Source organism: Vanacampus margaritifer, chromosome 6 (genome assembly GCF_051991255.1).
Source record: "Vanacampus margaritifer isolate UIUO_Vmar chromosome 6, RoL_Vmar_1.0, whole genome shotgun sequence".
NCBI classification, from domain to species: Eukaryota; Metazoa; Chordata; class Actinopteri; order Syngnathiformes; family Syngnathidae; genus Vanacampus; species Vanacampus margaritifer.
The window spans coordinates 23,768,029-23,780,263 of record NC_135437.1 but is presented as its reverse complement, the minus strand read 5'-3'; the positions used below and the strand labels follow the sequence as shown (position 1 = coordinate 23,780,263).

The 12,235-nt window shown below is 39.9% G+C and overlaps 1 protein-coding gene across 1 annotated transcript in view; it reads right to left on the bottom strand.

Moving 5' to 3' along the window:
* LOC144053910 (neural-cadherin-like) overlaps positions 1-12,235 on the bottom strand; it is a 151,096-nt gene that overhangs the window by 98,892 nt on the left and 39,969 nt on the right. Inside the window, exon 2 of the mRNA XM_077568813.1 lies at positions 323-520. Coding sequence (XP_077424939.1) covers positions 323-520 — 198 coding nt within the window. The remainder of the gene's footprint in view (positions 1-322; positions 521-12,235) is intronic.

The following is a 12,235-nucleotide window of genomic DNA, read 5'->3' as shown; positions in this document are numbered from 1 at the left end:
CAGATACGCAGAAATTTACGATAAGTGAACAAACAAAACTATGAAGGCTTCTGGCTGTGAATGCGCGTGCCATGGAAAGAGATACTGAGAGTAAGATAGATGTTGTGATGGAGACAAAAAAAAAGAACTAATAGATGCCTTCACGGCGCATGGATGCATGAATGAATGTGTGAACGCCTGTGGCTGGCTTTCTGAGTTGTTGTGCCCCGGCCTGACTACATAGATTTATTCCCATGATTCCATTGTGCGTCATACACACAACTCAGCCTACTTTTTTACCATGCTAATTTAGATGTGTGAGCGTGAGCATCAAAAATCTTACCATCAGCCAAAAAATATTCCACCTCCCCGCTTCTTCCCTCGTCCCCATCGAGGGCCTGCAGCTGATAGACAAAGGTCCCCTCAGTGGCATCAGGGGACACTCCAGCCTGGTATGGGTACGGCTTCATGTTCCACTCAGGGACGTTGTCATTGACATCAGTGATCGTCAGCTTCACCTTGTTCAGGTACCAGTCAGGGCCTGCGGGAAAGGGTAGATAGTGATGGCATTAAGGCTACTGAAAGTGACAGCTGTCATGTAAGTGTGTGTGTACAGGGTAGGCAAGCAGCCAGCTGAATCTGGAGCACAGACATGCAGCCAGTCAGCCAGGGTGCATATCTGATCATGACATACACTCGTCTCCAAAAGTATTGGAACAGCCAGGCCAATTCCTTCGTTTTTAGACTGAAAGCATCTGGTTTGACATCAAAAGACATTTTAGTCCAGGCATACTGTATATGGTACGTCTGGATTAGTGACGTGCAGTCAGGATAGGCAAGGTAGGCGCTGCCTACCCCAGGCTGAAATGAAAGTTGAAACCGTTTGGCTTTTTCTATTTGTTTTATTATTTATTTCATTTCAGAAAGCCTACACTACCTATAGGTTTAAAATTGACATTTGGTGATTTTAATACCTAAATTAAAAATGACTCATTTTGACTCACAATGCTGCTGTGTTTTTCCCAGCCCTGTCCGCGTAGCGATGTGTGTTCGCGCATGCGTAGTCAGTTTCCCAGCAGAAAAGTATTTTACGCAAATAGGCAGATCGCTACGCAGCCTTTTTACGTCGCTGGATTATTCCTATGCGAACGCACGTTCGCACAGTGCATTCGTGAATTCAAAACACACTTAGTGCACAGCAAAGCGATAAGATGACGCCACTCTGAAGAATATAAAACTTTTTTCACGCCTTTCTTTTGAGGAAATACGTCAGCTTTTGAAAGATGGGAGACCAACGCCTTAGCTACCGGATCTTCAGCAAAGTAAGGCACAAAGAATTATTTGTCCTTTTCACAAAGAATGGTGCAAAAGGAAAGATTGGCTTTGTGGATGTGCTTCGATTAACTGGCTGTTTCACTTTACATGGTCTTTGGTATTGCTATTGCTATTGCTATTGCTAGCTTGATTTTGTGAGGAATTAGGCTGTTTTACAGGGAGATATTCACTTTATTACATTCTTTCCGGGCGTCCAGGCGGGTTTGAAATTGTCCGATTTTCCTTGTGCGAGTGCACTGCAACGTTTACTGTGGTTGGCAGACCGCGCACTGGCTGTGACGGTGGCCCAGAACTTAAGCTGAGTGGCAAGTGTTGAGCTGCCGCACCGGAGTATGAACCCCGCAAGAAGTAAAAAAAAAAGAAGAAAAAAAAAGATTGTGGAGCAAAACATGTAAGACTTCAAAAGAGAGTAATTTTTTTTTTTTGCTTTATTTTATAGCCAAACAGAGGAGGCATATGTTAAAATAGTTTGAATGTATGAAATCTTGTATCTGAGTATCAAGTATCTCGAGGTCAGGCTGAGTGTCCTCTTTTTTTGGAAATGAAAATATGGTCACCCTAGGGTACGTTATACGCTCAACCTGCCAACACACAAATTTGCGATTGGTGCGTGTGTCTCAATTTGCGTCTGCCTGCCTACCCAAACCTAAGGCTCACTGCACGTCACTGGTCTGAATCAGAGAAGAAACAAAAAAAGAAACGTCACATTTTTAGGTGATCAAAGTCCGTCCAGGGTGTGCAGGGTGGGGGAGGCTACTAAAGATAAATAAGACAAGCGAGAGAATAGAGAATACAGTTGATGGTTGGCTCAATAAGATATATATATATATATATATATATATATATATATATATATATATATATATATATTCTTTTTTGTGATTATTTTCCAGGCTTACATCCTTCAAGCTTTTCTATAGCAAGTAAAATGCATGTTATAGGATTTGAGTCTTTGGACTCTTTCAACTTTAGTCTGCTTTCAACATTTTACTACTTTGAAGAGGAATGTTGACTTTCAAACTGAATTCATCAGTTGATTCATCTTATCATACCCATAGTTAAGCTGATTAAATGGAACGGACTCTGGCCATTGCTTGATGTTCGCCCAGGCTATGTGCCAAGCCATGGGGGGAGAAAATCAGTGTGGGGGTGATATTATTTACATTTATTTGGTTGTATATTGTCACCCATGATGAATGGGGGTTTCCAGAGACCAAGCTATTTGTATACAATCAATTAAAACAGTCAATTTTACATAATGTGTCCTATTTAGTCAAGTCTAGAGAACCAAAACAGCATTTTTCTTCCGTTAAAGGGGAAATCAACCTCACAAATGTGGTCTAAACATGACATTCTGATTAATATTACATTTGTGGAATATCAATTATAAAGCAGAATCCAGATGTTTTTATCCATCTCAGGGGACGGCCATATTGACACTTGCTGTCTTCTGAAGATGACATCACAGATGCTCAGGGTTCAGGCAACAACCAAATACAGCTCACCTGTGTTATGAAACTAAGCTGTGATTGGTTATTACCTGAGACCAAAGAAATATGATATCTTCAGTCGAAAGCAAGTGGCAAAATGGCCGCCTTCTGATATTAATAAAAAACTGCTGGATTTTTTCTGCTTAACTTCCACTAATGCAATGTTAGCTAGAATACTGTATTTTGACTAGTGGGTCAGCATAGAACATATTATTGTACAAGTTAAGCTAAATCAAGTGATATTGTGATAAAAAAAAATTCATACGATATATATTTAACAGTGCACTTAAATTTGTATGGATAACATTAAAAAAAATGTAAATAGCTTCTTCTTTGTATTAATTGTTTTGGTTTGTTTGGAAATGTCACATACAACACACCCCTGTTCAAGTGACAAGTTTTTGTTTCTTTGTTTTGTTTGTTTTTTGCTTGTTTTTAATAAAAGTAAGATCAAGGTAAATCACAGCAAAAATGTTTGCCTCCATCATTGTGACCTAAAACCTGTATAACTCAATTAGTTTGAAAGTAATCTGATTGTACACGTATGCTTGCCCGCTTAAGGCTTTAGATTTTGTGGCAAAATTGAGTGGAACTTTTATGTTTATGAATTTGGTAGACGCGCTTTGCCTTGCTGGTGTTCCGACTGCCAAGCCTCCGGCACATTTCAGAAATTGGTGACGAATAGGAAACTCCGTTTTAGACTTGGACAAAACAGGTCTAAATGGTGGCGCAATGTGGTGTAATACGATTTGGGTGGATTTGATCGAGGCACAGGCAGACAGAGCCAAGTGATGCTATTGATATAAGAGTGAAATGATAATTGTCATGTCTGGGTAGAGCTGGCTTTGGTTGAGGGTCCCGATTGGTCCTGAGTGGATGCCTGCCCTTCCGCAGGTTGACCAATCCGGGCCCTCAGCCACTTGTGCCTGGCCCCAGGTGTGACTAATCCCCTAATTTGTGTGGGTGCATTTAATTCCCGGGTGGTGATCAGTCCCTTGTGGGATCATTGCCATTGTCACGGTCACCCCCGGAGTTTGTTCTGTCGTTTTTTTGATTTTGAGTTATACAATAAAGGACAGCAGTCTAACCCGCACTCCTGCCGTGGTTCTCCTGCCTCCCTGCTTTTTGGGTCCTCTACGCCACACATCGACAGTCACCACGCCGTTCCGTGGACGCACCGTGACAATAATAAGCTGTCAAGGATGGCACACACAATTTTAGTCTGTATTAGTTGTATTTCATCGTGTGAGGAATTACCTACAGTAAATCTACAAAAGCATGGGGGCAGATTCTCTAGCAAAGGATATGCCTCCATTCTCTATTGAGACTCCCCCTGGGTTGAACGGGACAACGCATCAGCCACAGTCTCCTCTAGCAAATCTCTAAAAAGTTTCCTTTATCTTCCCGCAGGGGCTCAGTCTGGATGCCTCATGGCTGCAGGCATTTGGTTCCCAGCTCACTTCCGCACTAGAGTGACTAAGAAGATTGCCTGAATCCAATTATCAACTAGTGTGCCAGGTTTGACAGCAAAAATAAACAGCAGCAGTCACATTGAAGAATAGCCAGGAATGAGGTATTTTTGCTATCTACATAATAATGTAGAGACACGACAGTTTCAAAAACAATGGTCTTTGTGCATCGATCTTGGCTTAAGTTTGTTCTTAAATGCTTAAGTGTGGATTTTGGCAGGTAAGCTTTCATCAGCGTCAAACAGGCTTTAAACTATGACGACATTGAGCAAAATGGTGTTTGTTGCCCTTAAAAAAAAAAAGAAGACATTTGTTTGTAACGATAACATCATTAACAGAATAACTTTGTAACAAAAATCCATTCATGTTAATAAATTAAGGTACGTAGCAAAAAAAAAGTTATAAAAGCATAAAATCCTTGGGAATAACGGTGATTAGGAGGGTCCAAATTAACTGCTTAGCTTACCAATTTTAGTGACTGTATGTTCACAAAACAATCAACACATTTATTTTGATCGCTAGAAATATTTCAACAGCAAATGTCTATGCACTATGACACACTCTTCGAGAATCTCTGCAGATGCCGTAAAAGTCGACTTGGCACATATGGCTTACACCTTCTTGTTCATTGGAATCATAAATGAGGAGCTGTAGGCTCCCAGCTGCTTGCCTCAACCACTCAAAGTTATTTTTTTCTTCCACCCCACTCAAAATTTCCTATTGAAATGCAGCAGTGTACTTTGTGCTCTAAAATCAGGCACTTAAAGCACTTGATGCCATTACAAGATTTAATGGGGTAAAATTGGAGCAAGTATCGTAAACTAAGCCACTATTTTTAAAATATTATCTGTGATCTTTTGTCAATGTGGCATGAGGAAGTGTCAGATAAGGTGCCAAGTAAACAAACATCAGGGGGTTCAACCCAGAAAATAACCCGTATTGGGACACACACACTCACACACACATACATGAGGACATCTCATTGACATCATGCATTACCCTAACCTTAACCGTCGCAACTGACTACCTAACCCTAACCCCGACCGAAACCCAAATTCAAACCTAAACTCTAAAGCCAAGTTTTGACCTTCAAAAAGAGATTCGGATTCCACGTGTCCTTGTGGGGACATTTTGGTGGTCCCCACAATGATAGTAAAAACCCAGAAAATGGTCCCCATGATGTGATATAAACCTGCACACACGCCCACACGCACACACACAGATATGAACAGACGCACTAAGATTGTCAGGTAGTGATGTCACAGCCGAGCACATGATACTTACTGGATACTATACAATACGTATGTCACTGTCTTCCTTGTCAGACAAACACGCACTCACAAAGTCTCTCTAATCCCATTATGTAAACAGTCACCTGACTGTAACTGGCTTTATATGTACCTTTTAATCCAGGACAAAAGTAGCAACAGTACATTTACTGCCTGAAGAACGAGTGTGGTCATGTGCTGTCCCTGGAATAAAACTGTTCTTCTTTGATATTTTCCCAACAACAACACTGCTGCCATTAAGAATTGCATGAATTCATAACACCTGATTAAAAATGTCGAATGAACCAATTAATTGTTCTTACCTTTAAGTATTCAAACCATTTACAACCAGACTTCATTTGTCTATTTAGCTAATTAAAATAATGTTAAATGTAGTTACCAGTAATCGATTGTGTCAATTGATTAGGTAATTCCATTACCATGTCATTCAGGACGAGTTGCGTCATATTTTTCACAACCAATGCTTACCTCCATTGTAACTGTGGTAAAGCAATTGACTTGGATGTCGTTATTTTACGCACAACCTAAACTTGCAAAAAGTGCAACACAAATGTTGCAGTTAAATATGAAGCATTCATCTACTGGTAACACAAACACATGTATGACAAGGATTAAGTTAACGTCTTTAAATGCATTCAACCATGCAAATCAATCTTGGAATCACAGATATGCATCCATAAGGGGACCTTAAAGCTCGTACTTGAAAATATACTAAAGTGGCCGAATTGTGACATTTGAGGTATACAGGGCCAGTGCAGGTTCGTGCGGGGTCACCACCCAAAAAGGCTTTTTTTTAGAACCCTGTGAAGCAAATGTTTTAATTAAGGTCAAATTCCAAATATAGGTTAAACTTATTTTTTTGGGCGTTCACAATAATAATAATAACATTTTTTTTCTTTATTAAACGTTTGACATGTGGTAACAGTAAAGAGTAGAGCTGTCAAAATTAATGAATTAATCGAAAAGTAATCGATTATCAAATTAATCTCCATCTTTTTTAATAACCTAGTAATCGTTTGGAGCCATTTTTTTGTTAAAAATTATCCAAATCCTCTAATGTCAGCCTATCAACAGTAATTGTTCACTGATTTCTGTAGTTCTTCATGAAAGAAGACTGATATCTTCTGTGTTTAATCAAAATAAGACATTTGCAAACATCTGTTTTTACTTTGGAAAACAATGACCGAACCTGTAACATAGTACAACATCAATCTCCCTTTTTTTAAATCACTATACAAATACAAAGTACGAAATGAACACCAATCAGATCAAATGAATCAGATTAGTCGATTAATTGATTGAATAATCGATAGATTAATTGCTTCTAAAACTATTTGATAGTGACAGCACTAGTAAACAGAATACCAATAAAATTGCTGTGTATATTTATGTATATCCGACTTATGTATAACCTCATTGCTCGCCACTGGCTCATGTGTACTGCAACATGCAGGAGCTGGTTTGAAGAAAGAAAAAAAAAAAATCTCATTCATTCTTTTGAAAGCGGTTTACAGTTAAGATGCACTTTGATGAGAAATACAGTATGTTACATTCCAGAGAGTTCACAACAGCAACATAATAGCTGCAAAGTGTGTGACAGCTCCTAAAAGGATTGTTAGAGGGATAATAACAGAGGGAGGAAGAAGCAAGGGGAAAAGAATTAATCTATCTGCCTGCCCAGGCTTTAAAGTTGCTCCGTAGTGAGAAAAGTTCTGGGTTGGATCCTGACGATAGTTCCTTTCAGATAAATTGCCACTGTATCATGGGCGCTGAGAAACTAATCAATGTTCAGATGCTATCGCCTAAATGTCGACAGCTGTGGTTTATGCAATTTAAGCGTGATCATCCCGCTTCGTAAAAACGGAACAATCCACTTGATGAATAATGGTAGAGCATAAGGATTTTAGCGTAAAGCAGGCTCGTTAATCAACGTAGAAATCATAGCTTTGGCTCTTAACATTTCGTCGGGTCTTTGCAGGAAGACACGTTCCTTGCTTCTTGATGTCTTTCCACAACACGTCTCTCCGGTAATAGTAGCGATGATTTTACAAGACTCCACCTAATTAGCCTGTTACAGACACTAATCAGAGCCAAGGCAGATAATTAAAGCCTATCAGTTCAGGAACGATAATGAAGTATATATGAGTGTGCACGTAACAAGCATGCCTTGCACGGCAACAAATAAGAATGACTTCTAATCTAGTGTGTGTGCTCAACCCTCGCCAGGTGCAACAAGCCAAGACAGGAGACAAAAGATGGGATCGAAAAAAATGGTTCACAGGCTCTCCCGGATTTCTCCTAAGTCCAGTTGGATTTTTAACTCATTCACTGCCATTGACGACTATAGACGTCAAAAATTCATTTGAACTATTTCTATTAGTTTCACATTTTTTTCCACTTTTGTTGACAAGAGTATGAAAACCTAAAAGAAAATGTATTGTACATTTAGAACAGATATAAAATGTGTGATTAATCGTGAGTTAACTAGTGAAGTCATGTGAATGATTACAATTAAAAAAATGTAATCGCCTGATGCCCCTAATTAAAAAAAAAGAAGAAAAGATTATCAAAAAATTAGGGGCATCAGGCAATTAATTTTTTTAATTGTAATTAATCGCATGACTTCAATAGTTAACTCACGATTAATCACAAATTTTATATCTGTTCTAAATGTACAATAAAAAAAAATAATAATAGAAATAATTCCAATGAATTTTTGACGTCTATAGCCGTCAATGGCAGTGAATCTCAGGCCTAAGTATACGAGCGTTTGCCGGCATAACTATGTATCATAAAAAGGTGGATGACAAGGGCGCAAAGTGTGTTTATGTATGACGTGTTGCGCATGTGTGTGTGTTCTATCTTGCCGCCAGCCATTGTGTTTATGTTTCCTGCTGTTAATCCTCTCCTTGGGTAGTTGCTGTACAAAGTTGCTAAGTGGCTCGTGGAATGAAGAGAAAAGTTGTCTCAAGTGCCTACGTGCACATATAGGCGGCCTGTGTGCACTTAGAGTGTACACTGCCCACGGTAAAAAGACACGAACTGTGTGTGGGATGAGTGATGAGAGTAAACAGTGGAGCCGAGGATCATAGATACAGAATACACAGAAGACCCACAGAGGGAAATATAAAGGAAGAAGAGGCACAAGTGTGAAGGAAGGATCCAGTCTTATGTGACGCATTCAACGTAAAGTAACACTACACTGTATTGGGATAATACAATGCCAGCGGCATCTACAGTTTGTTTGGAGGAAAAAGATTATAAGTAATATCAGTGTGTAGTTATGGATCCCTGGTTTATCCTGTACGCTGTGGGGAATCATTTAAATCAACAAATATTTGCACGGAATTAGATCACGTGCGTGTAAGCAAAAATCGGCAATGGCCCAAGCGAGAGAGAAATTCTGGGGTGGCGGCTTACATGCAGGTGAATGAAAAATTTAATATCAGGTCGGAAGGGGGTAAAATTTTGTAGGAATAGGCCTTACGCACACACATGTAAACAAACAACTCAGCCAAGCTTCATGCTTGAAGGAGAATGTGCGGATGACAGCTGGAGATTGAACAGCATGTGGGATACATTAAGTTAGCGACCCTGCTGCTACACACGCTCAACTGCAGCAACAATGGCTGAGACTAAAGGCTAAGACAATCCGAGCGGAGACATAACTTGCCAATGTGTTTATTACGCATTTGAAATGGATTCAAATGGGAGCCAAATGACTTTTTTTGCAACTGCTAAGTACAGGTAAGGGTAAAGGAACAAACAAACACACACACAAAAAGCCAGATAAAAGAGGGAATGTTTGGATTGGATCAATGGAACAGCATCAGTGTAAAAACACAGCATGAGAGTATGTGGTACACTGGGAATAATATTAGAAACATCCGTGCACTCTAATGAGATCCAATACACAAGTTGTGAATGTTTACAAAACTACACTTTTATGCTACATGCAGGCCAGAGTGACCAGACATCGTGTTTAAACGGGACAGTTTCGAGTCCCAGCGGATTTTGCCAGCCCCATTGTTTTACACAGTCTTCATCTCGGTGTCCCATTTTTAATTTTTTTTAATTTATCCCTGCATCTAATCGCGGGCAAACGTGTTTTTGTCAAACCGGAATTATAACTACTTCCTGCTTCATTATGGGAAATATTGTCCTACTAGCATAATGTGGCCTGTCAGAGGTTTCAGAGCTTTTTTGGGTGGCATATTTCCAATCTTACAATCGGGGACTGGTGCGAGGTAAACACATAGCTGAGCAAACAACATTTGTGATAAATAGTTCCTGGTAATAATTTATTGTATCTCCCATGGTGCTCGTTTACCTGCTAGGGAGCTAGCTAGTGCTCCCACAGTTTGGCTTTAGCCCCAGGTGCTGCTTGCTAGCTCCCTAGCTACGCCAAACTGTGGTAGGGTTTTTACTTTCAAGTGGTAGCTAGCTAGCTCCCATGGTGCTCGTTTAACTGCTTGGGAGCTAGCTAGCTAGCTAGCACTTGAAAGTAAAAACTCTGCCGCAGTTTGGCTTTAAACCCTGATGCTACCTAGCTAGCTAGCTCCTTGCAGGTAAACGAGCACCAGTCTCGACTGCTTTTGGCCTGGAAATTGTGCTCTTCCGTCCATTCAATATTAAAAGATGTCCAGGGTTTGGGCATTTTTGCTAGCGCTGCCTTTTGGCTGCTGTCAAAGAAGGCGGCGAGGAAATTACGTAGTCAGATAGCCAGCCACACGTGGGGATTTTTTTACATTTATTGAACCAATGATATACGAGATTTTTAATTGAAGCCACTCTTGGCCAATACAGACCAGTGACAAACGGGGGTGGGGCTGATTTTGGGTCACATAAAATCAACCACAGCTCATTTTCTTTAAAAGGTGGACAAACCAGCGTCCAGTTTAGGATTGCGCAGGATGCAGGACACGTCACTGAAAAGTTGGACTGTCCGGCCTAAATCCGGACGTCTGGCCACCCTATTCAGATCCCAGTAACTAAACTTATGGTTCACTTTACTATATCTCCGCTATTTACATGGCCGATACGGGTCGCTAAACTACAATACGTAACACTTGGTCGTAATTTGGCATATTTCAAAACGACCTATGTGGTCGTGTTTTGTTGAAGTGCCGTCTCTTTCTTACACCGGGTGTCTTTGGAGCACGTTTGTGGCCCCAGACGAATCGAATGAAACTTCCCTGCCGGGCACGGTTCCAGACTGTCAGCGCAGAGGAGCACATACTGTATTGCCATTGAATAGATGATTGATAGTATTAAATATTTTTGGCAAACACTTAAAAACACTAATCCATCTTTTGTACTAAATCTGTAAAAGAGCTTTATTCACTGTCAGGAAATGCGAACAAGCACACTCCTTTTTTCTAACTCTCTCTCATACACACACACACACCCACACACTCATTCATTAAGCATTATAAACATGTATGCCCCGGCGGGCATTATAGGTTAATTAAACACATAGCTTAGCTTTGGAAGAGTTGTTGGTGGCAAATGTGGGTACTTTTCAATGTATGCGACATCCACTTGTTTCCCACAGATTTGAAATGTACTTGGGTGGGTGGACTGCTGGAGGGTGGGGGCGAGGGGGCTCTATCTTAGTCCTGTTACTACGTCTCCTCTAGCCTTACGATCCACAAAGTGACGGCGAACTAACATCACATGCGGTATATCCAGTTGTGACATGTTTTTTTTTTTTTTTTGGTGGTGGTGGCTAGTTTACTTGGGTGGCTCACCCAAGTATTAATAGGGTGTGGGAAACACTGACTTCTAAACTGCACTCGCCATGTCATAATACAGAACAGGCCCGTTGACCATTACACAACCGTTACAATACACCATAGCTTGCTGTGAGTCATTGCAAAATGTGAGCTAAACGCCATAGCATGAAATACAGTATGCGTTCCATCCTACAACAAACTGCCTCCTAGTTTGGTAATAAGTACTGTGAGTTTTAGTTGTATTCACACCGTTTTAATGCCTCCCACTCGGTCTCTCATTTTCTCCGTGACTGCTGTACAGAATGTTTTGACAGCTTAAAAATGTGGCAATCACCTATGTAAAGAGAGTATTGTACATGTTTATATATATTTTCTATTTCACAACTGTCATTAAAATAACCACTGTAGTTTTGTGTGATGATGCGGACAAATTTAAATATTATATAAAATGTCAATTATACAGCACAATATACGGTGAAGGATCTAACAATCAAACCACACAATATTCACGCACAATTAATAATCTGTGGAGCTTTTCTATTAGGATGAGCAACAGAGCATGAACACATCAGATGAACATTTTGTTTTCCCTGTTTTTATATTTGCCTAATAGATATTTATTTATTTTTCTTCATGCTTACTCCTAATAGGAGAGTATTTGGACAAGAGCAGAAGCTCAAACACTTGTGCTTTATAACCGCACGGTATCCATTTAAATATTTGAAAATGTGTTTCAATGAATTGTCTTTATTTCCTTTTGGTCAAACATGATAGAAACATCAGGGCCATGTTCAGAGAAGACTTCCACAAAGCTTGCTTTTGCAATGTTATATCACAAACTCTTTGTTATATCATTTTAATCCCACTGACAACTGCATAGAGACTCCAATGAATATATCATCTAATTAATGAAGGTTTCTATTAAAAACTAAATACCA